General features: G+C 40.8%; 1 protein-coding gene across 1 annotated transcript in view; it reads left to right on the top strand.

The window, feature by feature from the left end:
- The window catches only part of PPP1R9A (protein phosphatase 1 regulatory subunit 9A), a 2,260,036-nt gene that overhangs the window by 1,036,569 nt on the left and 1,208,583 nt on the right, over positions 1 to 14,884 (top strand). Inside the window, exon 4 of the mRNA XM_044065941.1 lies at positions 4,170 to 4,290. Within this exon, the coding sequence (XP_043921876.1) occupies positions 4,170 to 4,290 (121 nt within the window). The remainder of the gene's footprint in view (positions 1 to 4,169; positions 4,291 to 14,884) is intronic.

Here is a 14,884-nt window from a genome sequence, read left to right as displayed (position 1 = left end):
GGATTTAGATGCCATACCCTTGTTTATAGGTTGCGCAATGTAGAATGATTTCCTCACCACTGTAGACATGTGATGGTCAAAGGCTAGATTACTATCTATGTGTGTCCCTAAGACCCTGACTACTGGATCAACTCTAAGGGGTTTGTTGTCAATATGATAGTTACCGGGGATGGATAACTTCCCAAAGGATACTATTATGCATTTCTTGGCATTTAGCTTTAGTCCATGGCTCTGACACCAGTTGTTTCTGTGTCAGCCCGTCCTGGAGAACATTTGTGTCAGTGTGAGATTCAGTGACAGCTCTTAATTTGCAATCATCTGCAAATTTAGTCAGCCAGAGACCACTGATATTGGCCTTGACTTCTGAGAAGTAAATACCAAAAAGAAACAGTCCAAGGACTGATCCCTAAGGGACTCCACTTGTGAATGGCCTCTTTGTAGAGGTGGAACCCCTATTCTAGCTTCCGATGTCCTGTCTGTCAGCCAGTTGGCTATCCACTAGGTGACATGTGGGATTTTACCTAACCTTCTGAGTTTGTCAACAAAGCTCGAGTCGGGTACTGTGTCAAATTACTTGGCCAGGTCAATGTAGGCAGTGTGAATAATTTTGCCCTCATCCATTGCTTTGGTGACCCTCTCAAAGACATCCACTAGGTTGGTTAGGCATGATCTGCCCCTAACAAAACCTGACTGGGTTGGGTCCAGTGCCTGGAGATTTACTATATCTCTATTGATCATCTCAATGATAATTCTTTCCAAGGCTTTACATATAAGACTAGTAAGACTTATGGGTCTGTAGTTTCTAGGGTCTGTAGATGGCCCACCTTTGTGCAGAGGGATGACTGTTGCATTACTCCATACATGAGGCACGAAGCCTGTTTGGAGGCTACAGTTAAATAGTAATTCCAGAGGCCCTGATAGGTCATATTTCATGCTGTATAGAAGGCATTCTGGGATATTGTCTGGACCCATTGATGCAGTGTTCTTGGTTTTAGAGAGAGCATTAAGGACCTGTTCCTTAGTGATAGTAGGAGGAGTTATATTTGATGATATTTCCTGAGGGAAGGTTGATGAGAGAGGGGTAAAGTTGGAGCGGAATTTATCAGCCGGTAGGTTTGCTATATCTTCTGGCTCAGTGGAGGTGGCTCCATTTACAATGAGCTCTGCACACAACTGTGTATTGCCTTTGAGGTTGTGGACATTGCTAAAGAATGCTTTGTGGTTATCCTTGGCCTGGGAGGCCAAACATACCTCAAATTTGTTTTGGTAGACTTTATTTGCCCTCTGAGCTGCTTGTTTAGTTTGCTGAGAGTGCTTTTATGCTGCTGTGTGCTGCACCTCCTAATTTTTTCCAGGATTTTCTTCCTCTTATACAGCTGATTGATTTTGTGATTCCAGCAGGGTGGCTTGTTTTTTGAGTTAGTTCTGTACTTCTTCCTGGTGGGTACAGCTGCCTGTGTGTAGCTATTAACATACTTATACAGGGTTTCTGTGAACAGTTCTGCTTAGGCAGAAGTGTTCTCAGGGTTTATGGGGCTTGAAATGTTGTCAGGTTCTCATTTAATAGCAGGAGGCTAGCCTTAGAATCATTTCTGAATATTCCAGATTTAACTGGGGGGGCCCAGGTTTTATTTTTACTTCAAAGGAGACCATTTTCTGGTCTGACCTTACCAGGGAAGGCATTACAGTAGTGTGTGTGCAGTACTCGCCCATATTAGTGAGGACCAGATCCAGTATGGTTGCACCCCTGGTTGGTGTATTGACTATCTGGTCCAGGGATTTTGTGTTTACAAAATCCAGGAATCTCTGTGCATGTACATTTTGTGTCATGTAAGATTCCCAGTTAATAGTGGGGTAATTAAAGTCACCCATGAATATGGTATTGGGTTGGATGGTTAGTGTTTATAATAAGTTTAAATACATGGTATGGGTTTCCTGGGTCATAGGGGGGACCAATAAATTGCAAAGAAGTGGGATTGGATTTTACCTATGGTGATTTGAATATGGAGCAGCTCGAGTGCATTGTCCTGTTTGATCAACCTTGAAGTATATTTATTTTTGATGTAAATAGAGACGCATCCACCTTTAGTCCATGCCTGTGAAGTAACTGGCATAAATGTGTAGAAGGCATTATAACCTTACACTGTTGGTGTGCTGTCTGCGGCTTTAAACCATGTGTCATGACCACACAGACATCACCATTCTGTAGGGTAAAGAGAGCTTCTAGGGAGTGAAGTTTTTGTTTAGACTCCTAGCAGTGAGCAGTAATAGCTTTAGATTTTCTTGGTTTTGATTTGCTATGTCAGAAGTACTTTCAGTTTGTCATTGCCTAAAAAAGGCACTATGGGGGAAAACAATGTTTTAGCTGATTATTCGAAAGCCTAGAGGGGAGAGTTGCAGACCATCCCTGGGAAAGCAGCATGGTCTGTTGACCATCTCTTTACATGCTGACAGATATTGCACCCCCTTAGAATGACACCAGAAACTAAGCAAATTATTAAAGTCAATCATTTTTTGTTCCTACTGTGGCATCATCCTTGGAGAAGGTAAAATGCTGCTCAATGCTAGGCTCATACCAGCCTGAGACACATATTCCGAGGGCTCCATGATGTCTCTCTTCATATTGTCTAGGGAGGTACGTCTCAGTTCATTTACTCCCACATGGACTATGACTGAGCCATATTTGGTAATTGTGGTCCAATGACCTGAGTGCATGCGTAATGTGGTGGATCCTAGCCCCTGATAAGAAACTGACCATAACTTTCTCCTTACTCAGTCTGGTGAAAGGGACATTAGTGTGTCTCACGATGTAGTGTGCAATGACTAGAATGTTGGATTGTGTGGTGGCTTGCCTTATGGGCTTTGAGGTAGAGGCTCCATGGGATGTAGCTGTATGGGTTGATGTGGGTGTTGTTTTGGAAGAGCACATTTGGTGCTGCTGAGGGTATTTGTTATGTGTACTTTGTCTAGGAGGTCTTTGACTGTATATGTATATGTAAATTCATCCCTGGTCAGATGTGCTTTGCCCTTGTACAACTGAGCTTACAACTTGAGAGCTGGCACTGGCAAGGCACACATGATCTCTGGACTTACAACTTGAGAGTTGGCACTGGCAAAGCGCACATGATCTCTGGATTTACAACTTGAGAGTTGGCACTGGCAAGGTACATATGGTCTCTGAACTAATTTGCCTTGTAATAGTAGTTATTCTATGATCTTGTGATACTGCTCCATTTCAGTTGCTTTCTATGGTTTTGCTTTGTTGGTCACCTACCTGACGTGTTGCTTGTGGCGCTCTGTAAGGACTTTTGCCTTTCAGCCTTAGTACCTTTTATAGTTGCCCTACATACTATCCTGTCATGTAGCTGTCTCCCCCTTTAACCCCCCCTTCCCCACAACTGTTTGTTTTCTGAAGTCCCTTTTGGCTTTCTGCCAGCTATTTTTGTCTGTGTGCAACTGGTACTGGTTGTCATCAGTTTGGGGATTCCCCTGCCTTTTTGCTCCACCTCTCTCAGACTTAACTATGTCTAGTAATAGAGTAGATCCTTCCTCTTCACCAGTAAACTGAGTCCATAAATATGCTGTAGAAATATATTTCACCCAGGGAGCATTGACAGACTGTAAAGCTGTAGCTAATGTAAAATTGCAGAGGACCACAAAAAAATTTAAGAAACTGCACAGTTTAGTTATTACTGTTTATGATTACAAATTCTAGCTTGGTGAGGCATTTGCTTTTATTAGATTGCTAACAGATTTTAGCCAAATTAATTTGTATGTATTCCTTTTGACGATCGGAATACCTTTGCTTTCTCATGTTGCTCAGGTCTTTTTGAATAATGTCCTTAATGTCAATCCAGAGAAACCACAGAAAACTTGTGTCTACCATGTTATGATCTGAGTTATTTAACAGCTCATATAAAAACATATTTTAATGGTTTGCTCCATGATTTAAACGCTAAAGTAATTTTGACACTTAAATAATTTTTCAGTAAACCATTTTCTGTTGGGCATGACAGATTTCACTCCACTAATTAAAAAACACTTTGTATGGTAAACAAGAAAGTGAAATGTTGGCCCAGGTTTCTGCATGAAGCTGCCAACTTCTTCTTATGTAAGCATTGCGCTGTTAACAGTCAATTTATCGCTGGCTTCTTCTTTTTCTCTTGCAGATGATGATGGCCTTGGCATTAGTATTATAGGCATGGGCGTTGGAGCAGATGCAGGCCTGGAGAAACTGGGCATATTTGTTAAGACAGTTACAGAAGGTGGTGCAGCACAGCGAGATGGCAGGTACGTTTTCACTTGTGTTTGTTGATTGGTGCAGCACAGCGAGATGGCAGGTACGTTTTCACTTGTGTTTGTTGATTGGTGCAGCACAGCGAGATGGCAGGTACGTTTTCACTTGTGTTTGTTGATTGGTGCAGCACAGCGAGATGGCAGGTACGTTTTCACTTGTGTTTGTTGATTGGTGCAGCACAGCGAGATGGCAGGTACGTTTTCACTTGTGTTTGTTGATTGGTGCAGCACAGCGAGATGGCAGGTACGTTTTCACTTGTGTTTGTTGATTGGTGCAGCACAGCGAGATGGCAGGTACGTTTTCACTTGTGTTTGTTGATTGGTGCAGCACAGCGAGATGGCAGGCACGTTTTCACTTGTGTTTGTTGATTGGTGCAGCACAGCGAGATGGCAGGCACGTTTTCACTTGTGTTTGTTGATTGGTGCAGCACAGCGAGATGGCAGGCACGTTTTCACTTGTGTTTGTTGATTGGTGGAGCAGAGCGAGATGGCAGGTACGGTTTGACTTGTGTTTGTTGATTGGTGCAGCACAGCGAGATGGCAGGCACGTTTTCACTTGTGTTTGTTGATTGGTGCAGCACAGCGAGATGGCAGGCACGTTTTCACTTGTGTTTGTTGATTGGTGCACAGCGAGATGGCAGGTACGTTTTCACTTGCGTTTGTTGATTGGTGCAGCACAGCGCGCTGGCACGCACGTTTTCACTTGTGTTTGTTGACTGGTGCAGCACAGCGAGATGGCAGGCGCTTTCACTTGTGTTTGTTGATTGGTGCAGCACAGCGAGATGGCAGGAACTATTACACTTGTGTTTGTTGATTGGTGCAGCACAGCGAGATGGCAGGTACGTTTTCACTTGTGTTTGTTGATTGGTGCAGCACAGCGAGATGGCAGGTACGTTTTCACTTGTGTTTGTTGATTGGTGCAGCACAGCGAGATGGCAACGTTTTCACTTGTGTTTGTTGATTGGTGCAGCACAGCGAGATGGCAGGTACGTTTTCACTTGTGTTTGTTGATTGGTGCAGCACAGCGAGATGGCAGGTACGTTTTCACTTGTGTTTGTTGATTGGTGCAGCACAGCGAGATGGCAGGTACATTTTCACTTGTGTTTGTTGATTGGTGCAGCACAGCGAGATGGCAGGCATGCGTTTTCACTTGTGTTTGTTGATTCGTGCAGCACAGCGAGCTGGCCGGCACGTTTTCACTTGTGTTTGTTGATTGGTGCAGCACAGCGAGATGGCAGGTACGTTTTCACTTGTGTTTGTTGATTGGTGCAGCACAGCGAGATGGCAGGTACGTTTTCACTTGTGTTTGTTGATTGGTGCAGCACAGCGAGATGGCAGGTACGTTTTCACTTGTGTTTGTTGATTGGTGCAGCACAGCGAGATGGCAGGTACGTTTTCACTTGTGTTTGTTGATATTTATATATTTAACCTTTAAAGTCCATTCCTTTCAAGTTCAAACCTGCAAGAATGTAAGCACTGCATGTTGTAGTAACATAGATTCATACTAGGCTAGCTGCCCTTTTGGGCCATTTTAAGCCTAGCCGAATTCCCTTTCAAAGATGAGAATCAAACCTTGCACCTTGTGATTGTGAGGTAAACACTTAACTATTATATCACCTGATATGAATTCCCCAACATATTAATGTAGTCTGTGAAATTTCGCTTGGTGATGGAGATGCTCAAATGAAATGCATGCAAACATGTTTTGTTTTGATACCATCTGATTACATCAGTGAAACTTCTTTAAGCAATAATATCACCATCTGTAATGTGTTTTTATTATAAGTTATTAAATCACATTTATCTTTTTTGGGCCCCCATCCTTCCCAAAAATTTAAGCTACCATGTCATATCAACCTATTTATGCCTTTCACTTTCTGACTTCCAGAAATATTGGTAAGAGAGATGACCCATTGGGATCATGGCGCCATCCATCAAGGAGTTAGGAGATCTTTTACTCCAATAACTTACATACGGACAATGATTTGTTAGCTGGGACTCTTAGATTCATAAGTAGTTCATAGATTCATAGGTAGGTACTAGGCTATCGGCCCAAGGGCCTAAGTAAGCCTAGCTAACAAGGTTCCCTGGCTTACGCTACCCAAGAAAGTTAATTTCCTGTGCCCCTTTCGAGCAGAGCCACAGAAGTGATCACGGGGGTGTATTTCCTATTTCCCATCCACTCATCAAGATTTTTCATGAAGAATGCTAATGAGGAACTTTGCTTGACATAGATGGGTAGCCTGTTCCAGAGTATGGGAAGTCTCTGGGACTACTTCAGCATAGAGTATGCCAGTCCTCCTGTACCCTCAGGCTAGCAAAAATTTTGACCAGGACTAATATGGATCATAAGGGCATTTTGGAAAGGTGGTGCCATCCGTCATCTACCAGGAGGTTCTCTTTTAAGCCTACCCCACAATTTCCCCTTCTACCCTTGATTAAGTGGTTTGCATCATGGGGGCAGGTGTGTAGTGAGAGTATGTAACATCAGATGGCATGCCCATGTAACCACCTCCCACCCTGGGATGGGCTTAGCCATCATCTGTCCTGCCACTCTGTCAGACATCCAAGCCACTAATCGAACTTAGTTCGCCTGGGTCATAGTCAGGGCTTTATCCCTGAATGTGAGCAGCATAGCTTACCTCTCTCAGTTATCATAAAACTATATTGACCTGTGTGAGTTGCATCTTCCATGTCTTTTTGTATGCTTTCTTTCTCTTATATAACCTTCTTCCTTACCAGTTTCTATCCGTATAGAACAATAATCTGAAAAATACATATCCTTACTTTCTCCCATGTTTAAGCCTCTCAGACAGAACTATGTAATCAATTAATATTTTAATTATGCTGCTTTTGTGTGTATATTTTCTGACATCACCAAGCTTTGTCTGACTACATTTCATCTTCTCCTTACCTATGCTATTATTTTTCTTCCTATATTTGACCTGTTACCTTCCTTAGATTACAGTTATGATCACTTGATATAATAATATCCATCTTTACAGTTACAAAATTATTAATTTCTTCATACATTTCCTGCCTTTCATATTTGTATATGCATATATTTCAATTATTTTCCACTCACTTTCCTCTCATCTAACATCCCAGTTAAACCCATCTTCCAGGTTGTACAACAACAGTGTCCAAAATTTGTACATTTGTGTTTTTTATTAGAAAAGCAGTTCCTGACAAAGATGGCAAGTGGGGCTTGATGTTAATGGCCTGAATGTACTTATGAAGCCTTAAAAAGTTGTTGTGTCTTTCGGCTTTTCCCGGTTAGGGATCGCCACATGGAACTCCAGTCCACTAATGATTGGCAGTAGATTTTTATGTGCCGAGTTGCTGGCCGTGACGCACAACCTTCAACGAAGGTACGCCCATTCACTCATGTCTCCACACAGAAGACGCTCTAGCTGAGAATCAAACAGGACAACGTCTTACTGTGAGGCGACAACGCTACCAGAGCACCACAAAGTGTAAAAAGTTGCAGGCATTCAGAAACCATGTAGCTGAAACACTGATATGTCTTCAAGGGGTCATTTTGTATATCCCATAGGCTTCCACTATAGGAAAATTTATGTATTACACAGTGAACACTCTAGCTTGGCTTGGTCTTTCTTGCAATTTTTACTTTGATTTGCATATAACATTATACTGATATATTTCTTTCTTTTTAATTTCTCCAAGTTTTTTGGGTTTCTATTACCATGATGGGAATGGACCCCATTCCTAAATCAAAGTACGATTAAAGCTCACAAAATTAGTATTGTTTCAGTCTTTGATGTCAGCCAGAAGTGCTCTTCACAGCACCTGTAATGTGCCCAGTAATGACTCCTTCTGCAATTCATATGGAATTACATGAGTTGGTAACATATCTAAATACAATTCTAAATTATTTTTATGAGACCAGTTGCTCCTACTACTGTTGAAACTGTCTGTATCTTTCTTTCACATTGCTGACATTTCTGCCTGAAAATCCTGATATTTTATGACTTTGTGTCTCTCTGTAAGCAACACACTGTAGTCACTGGTGTTGCGATTTTAGTGATCAATGCTACTTTTGTCTTCTTTTCATATACCACTATATCTGATTTTCTCGCATCTATCTTTTGAACTGTTGGTAATGGGTGATCCCATGAGATGTAGATTCATCATTTTCTATGATCCTGTGTGGCTCATGTTTCCAATGTTTTTCAACTACTTCAGTACCATAATGTTTACACAATCCCCAGAGCAACAGTCTTGCCACATTATTATGCCTTTCAGTGTACAGTCATTCAGCCATCAGTATGTCACATCCTGCAATGAGGTGTGCAACTGTTTACAATTCTGTTTTACAAACCTAAATGTGTCTGTTTTTTCCACATGTTCAATGGACTTTTAAACCAGCGTGTGCATAAGCCTACTGTCTTGGGCCACCAATATTAAGGTTTCATCTATTGGTTAGAATCCGCCTTTCTTTAACCATTCCTACATTCGATCTTGATCAACATGAGGTTCTTCCAGAAGTTTTCTATAATTGCAACTATTATTTATGCATTTTCCACATTTCTTGCCTTCTCATCTGGCACTTCACCTTATATTCTTTCTTTTGTTTTTTGGCACATTCAGTTGCGGCCTGCTATTTATCTACTTCAAAACCTCTAAAGCCAGCTATGAAAGCAGAATTGCAGCAGACACTAAAAACAACCACAAAGCCTTCTATAGTTACACCAAGAGTCTCCATGGCAATACCCAGGTTTGCTCTGAGTTACTGCATAATGGTACATCCTATACTGAGCCAACAGATATTGCCAACATACTGGCCGACAGATTCAGTGCCAACTTTACCCCCCCCCCCAAAGGACCAATCACAATACCGGAGGAATGCCAGGCACCCAGCATTACTGCAGCACAGGTTAAAGCTGCATTGTCCAAGGCCAAGAATGCAGCTTCCATGGGACCTGAAAATATCCCTGGATGTGTTCTACATGAACTACAAAGTGAACTGGCACCACATCTGTGTGCCCTGTTCTGTCACAGCCTCACCTCAGGCTTTGTCCCTATCAAATGGCGCACTGTCATCCCTCTCCATAAAGGGGAGTAACTACAGACCCTGGGAATTATCGCCCCATTAGCCTAATGAGTGTGATATGTAAGGCTATGGAGCGCATCATCATGGACCTAATTAACAAAGATATAAGGAATCTCCAAACTCTAGATCCCACTCAATTTGGTTTTATAAAAGGTAGATCATTCCTGCTCAACCTGTTTGACTTCTTTGAGTCAGTCACCAGAGCTGTGGATGAGGGCAAGGCAGTTCATACAGCCTACCTTGATCTGGCCAAGGTCTTTGATACCATTCCCCACTCAGAAATTATTGATAAACTCACCAAACCAGGCACCAACCCCTATATCGTTAGGTGGGTTGCAAATTGGCTCACAGATAAAACCCACAGTGTGAAAGTAGTGAACTCCAAGTCAGACTGCCGACCAGTCACGAGTGGAGTCCCACAGGGATCGGTTCTGGGTCCTCTCCTGTTTGGCATCTACTTCTCAGAAGTCCAGGCCAACATGGAGGGACTCTGGCTGACCAAGTATGCAGACTAATGCAAGCTGGGAGCCATTATTCACTCCCCAAGTGATGTAGACATCCTACAGAAAGGCCTCACTGAGACCAGTGATTGGTGTTGAAACCATGGCCTTAAGCTTAATGCCAAAAATTGCATCATCATCCCCTTTAGGAAAAACTAAGTTCCACCTAATTACCACATCGGTGGGAGCCCACTGAGCACTGAAGGCGTTATAAGAGATCTGGGGACACAGGCTGACAGCAACCTCTCCTTCGACCACCACATTGCTACTGTGGTCAGAAAGTCTATCTTTGTGGCACATCTCATTACCAAGGGTTTTGCATCCAGGAAGAAAGAGGTCATCATCTCTTTCTCTACTTTTCCCTCATTAGGCCAGTCATCGAGTAAAATCCCCCATTTGGCATGTACCTCACTAGACACATGCAACAGCTGGAAAGGCCACAAAAGTACCTCACAAAAAGGATTCTAGGCCTTAAACACATGTCCTACACAGACAGACTCAAAAACTCTAGCTATTCTCTGTCTCATATCGTCTACTAAAAAGCGATCTCTGCTTGACTTACAAAGCCATGTCTAACCCAGCTCTGTTAGAAATGCTACATCTAAAGAAATCCCAATCCCCCTGCACCACATGCTCTAGAGACCTCAACCTCATTATCACAATCAGCAGAACATGCTGGAGGGACAGGTTCATAACCCAGAGACTGCCCATGCTCTGGAATAGACTTCCCATACATGTCAAGAAGAGCACCTTACTGGACCTCTTCAAGAGAAATCTTGATGAGTGGATGGGAAATAGAAAGTTCACCTGGAGATCACTCCAGTGGCTCTACTTGATAGAGGCACTGGGAATTAACATCGGGCGGCACGATGCCAGGCCACTTTTGTGGGCTAGGCTTGTAAAGGCTCCAGGGCCATTAGCCTAGTACACACCTATGAACCTATGAACCTGTGAACTTCTGCCTTTTTTGCATATAATTCAGCAATCTAAAATCTAGTAAGCAGGTTATAGAAACATTTTATCACACCACTATAAACCATGTAATCTTCTAGCTTAATTTATTGTGATATTAACATCGAGGTTATGATTATCAAGGTTATGTATGTGGCACCAATCCTTACCCATATCAGAAAACATGATTTTGCTAGACTTGTGACATGGTACAACACAATTGCCAAGTTTGCTAATAACTGCACCTTCAGAACTCATCACTGTCAGGCTGTAAAGGAACTACAGTGGCTAGAATTTTCCCAACTACTCAGTTACCATCAACTAATCATTGCCTACAATATTGTGAGACATCCTGATAGAACCCCAGCACTAAGTCACCTACTCACGCCCTACAAATCAAATCATCCCTTTCGCTCCACTGACAAATCACTCGTTTGTATCTCTAAGGCTAACAACACTGCAGGTAAAGCGTTGTTCTCCCATAATGTAGCTAAAGCCTGGAATAACCTTCCCCCTGCTTTATCTTCTGCCTCCACTATTACGCTGTTCAAAAACTCACTTAAATCACACAATGAATTCCTGGCTACGTCCATGCATTACCTAATCTTCACTGTTTCTACCACCCCAGATAGCTTCATATCCAATTATACCTACTGCAATTTTTCTGCAGTATCAGAAATTATATTTTCTGCTCAAGTTTCTATTAGTTATACTAGCTCATGCTAAACTTACACTAATTAATTTCTATAAGTAGTCTCTGTCTGTCTCTATAGTCAGTTATAATGCTTATCTAGTGTCAGTTTCTGCTTCTGTATTGTAAGTTGTATTTTTTATCTAGTGTCATTTTGTTTTTGTATCAAAAGTTGTATTTTTTATCTAGTGTCATTTTGTTTATGTAGCAAAAGTTGTATTTTTTATCTAGTGTCATTTTGTTTTTGTATCAAAAGTTGTATTTTTATCTGTTGTCAATTTTTTGCTTCTGTATAGATGATCATATTGTTATCAATTTGTTCAACTATTTGTTTTTTCTGTACTGAATGTGGAGCTTTTCTCCCCAGGGCTCCGCTGTAAATGGACATGTGTCCAGTCGGAGTATCCCGGTAAACAAATGTAAAATAAAGTAAAATAAATAAAAAATAAATAAAATAGATTAACAGTCATTTTTATTGTGATATTATCATCAAGGTTAGCAGTCATTAACTATAACTTGTTCCTTTCATGGAGTTTCTTTAATTTAAATGTTCTCTTTCTTGCTATTCTGCCAGTTGACTTTTCCATAACTGTGTCATTCTGTCCCTCTTCCCTTCCTTTTTAATCTATGTTTTCACTATCAAAATCAAATTCCTTTGGCAGATTACCATGTCCATTCTTTTTATTCCTTTCCATGCTGTTATTTTCATTTTCAGCATTATGTATGATATCCACTTCATCATGCAAAACTGTTTGTCTTTCAACTTTATTTTCAGTTTTGTCCTCTCTTCTTATATAACCATCACCATAAGCATTTATTTGTGCAGTCAGACCAAAGCAGGTGCTGCTTTCCCAAGTTTTCTGCAAGTTATACAGTCCTTAGTAGCATATCCTAGTGTCCCACATTGAGCACACTGTTTTTTAAGACAAGCCTGTTTTAGCTGATTACCTGCACGGAAATAGAAGCATATTTTAGGGTACTCCAGTATTTTAGTATACTGTTCTTACCATTTATTATGACAACACTTGACATATGCTTTTATTTCCTTCACTTACATTTATAACTCATACCTCCCGTGTCTCATTCCACAATTTTCTGTCAAGTAATTGTTTTTTTATTTCAAAGACATTTTACACTTTCCATTCAAATACCAGTCTTATTTCCATCTCATATAGTTCAGATGTTCTAAATTACATATTCAAATGTTTTTATCATAATTTCTTAGCCAAAGTAACACTTTTAAACATTATTTCACAAAATTCACTTTAAGTCCTATGGGTACAATTAGTTTGTCCCATACAAAATACATGTCTGTTGTTTCATAGGTTCATAGTAAGTACTAGGCTAGCTGCCCTTGAGGGTCATTTTAAGCCTAACCATGTACCCTTTTTTTTGCTCAAAATAACCTATTCCATTTGGTTATAGATTGGCCTTACCCATCCCATGGTAGGTAATTATATATATATTACTCCTAAACAGAATAGCTGGGAATCAATTTTAGGGGATCTATGCATGGGATAAAGCATTTAGGAGCTGCATCTGTTTGTTAGTGGTACAAGCAGCAGTCTCAGGATAAATTTTCTGTTTCCCATCCATAGATCTAAGTTGCTGTTGAAAATGGACAAAGATGAGCTTTGTTTTATGTGGATAGGAAGTCTGTTCCATAGCGGCTGTATCCTCTGCAAACTATACCTCTCTCTCTAAACCATTCTGTTGATGTTGTGGACGTGGTTTAGATCCCAAGGCAGAGTATTTCTGATGCCATTTGACTAACTGCTGTGCAGTAAATCCATCAGTAATGGGTCAGAGGATGCCTTGTGTGCTAGACACAGGTCACCTCTTAGCAGTTTGTAGGATACAAAGAATAGTGACAGTGCGTTTTGTCTGTCCATGTAGGGCATGCTGTTTAGGCCTTGTGTCCTTTTAGGTAAGGTATTGTGTTCCAGTTGTTGCATGTGTCTAGAGAGATACATGCCAAAGGGGGTATTATATTCAGTGATTTCCTTAATACAGACAGAGTAAAGGGGGAAATGACATCCATAAATCTAGGCACAATCTCTTTGTTTATAAACTGTACAATATAGAAGGACTTTCTTACAATAATAGACATGTGTTTATCAAAAGTTAAATCTCTGTCAGTATAAGTTCCCAATTCCTGAACAACTGAGTCAACTCTTAAGGGCATGTTGTTGTTGTGGTAGTTCCTTGGGGTAGATGACTTTCCAAAGGAAACAATAGTGCATTTTTTTGGCATTTAATTTCAGGCCATGGTTTTGACACTAGTTATTTATTTGAGACAATCCTTCCTGCAAGATGGCTAAGTCAATTGAGGATTCAATTACTACTCCTAGCTTGCAGTCATCTGCAAACTTAGTGAGCCAGAGACTATTTGGTATTGACTTTTATTTCAGAAAAGTAGATACTAAACAAGAGAGGTCCAAGCACAGTACCCTGGCTTTCTTCTTTCTTAAATGAAATTGAAACCACCGGATACCTTCTTTCTTTAGGAGCAATCGTTTCCAAACGTTTAGTACCCGAGTCAATTGCAGCTACATCTACATATATTCTAGTAACAGGTCCCAAATGAATAGCAGCTACCTGTTTGTGATGCTCATCACCACCTACAGCAGTTCTTTCTGTATTATCAGATGAAAAATAAAACAGTTTTCAGCTCACAAAACACTGCCATTACTTCTCTACACGTTATTATTTCTCAATAATGCTTCCTGTTTCCTCATTGACAGGGGCGACAGGTGCTGACTGAGGTTTCTTTTTGGGGATAAACTCTTGGCTAGGCTTGTAAGGGCCCCAGGGCCATTAGCCTAGTAACCTCCTATGATCCTACGATGTGCTTATCTCATCAACTAAACATCTTTCAGCAATATCTGACCAGTAAATTGCCAATCTGATGTCAGTTTTCATTCATTCCTCAACAGCTGGGTTTGGATCCGTCCCTTGGATTCGATTTGGATGCTTTTTACAGCTCTTGGATACTGGAAACTCTCGAGCTCCTCCCTTACCCACAATCCTCTAGTCCGCTACTATACCTCAGATCTTGTTTACCGCCTTTGCTTATGGACATGGTCTTTGTACCTTTTTTCTATATAGCTCATTTTTCCTCCCTTACCCTACACTTTTCTTGGTGTAATTTAATTACCGTTGTTGATATTTTTTCTCCATTTACCTTTAACCTTGTGGTACTTTATTTAATTACCATCTTTTGGCATTTTTTTTCTCTTTTCTTTCTTTCCTAATTAAAAAAAAAAAGAAAAAAAAAAAACAACAAAAAAAATCTAAGTGTTATACTGTTTTTTTTTTTTTTTTTGAGATGGCTGAAAAACCTTCCGGTTTTAAAAAGTGCAAAGAATGTGA

Source organism: Protopterus annectens, chromosome 3.part0 (assembly GCF_019279795.1).
Source record: "Protopterus annectens isolate FY-2018-M chromosome 3.part0, PAN1.0, whole genome shotgun sequence".
Lineage (NCBI taxonomy): Eukaryota > Metazoa > Chordata > Ceratodontiformes > Protopteridae > Protopterus > Protopterus annectens.
The sequence above is the reverse complement of the archived record's forward strand: the minus strand, read 5'-3'. Positions and strand labels throughout refer to the sequence as shown.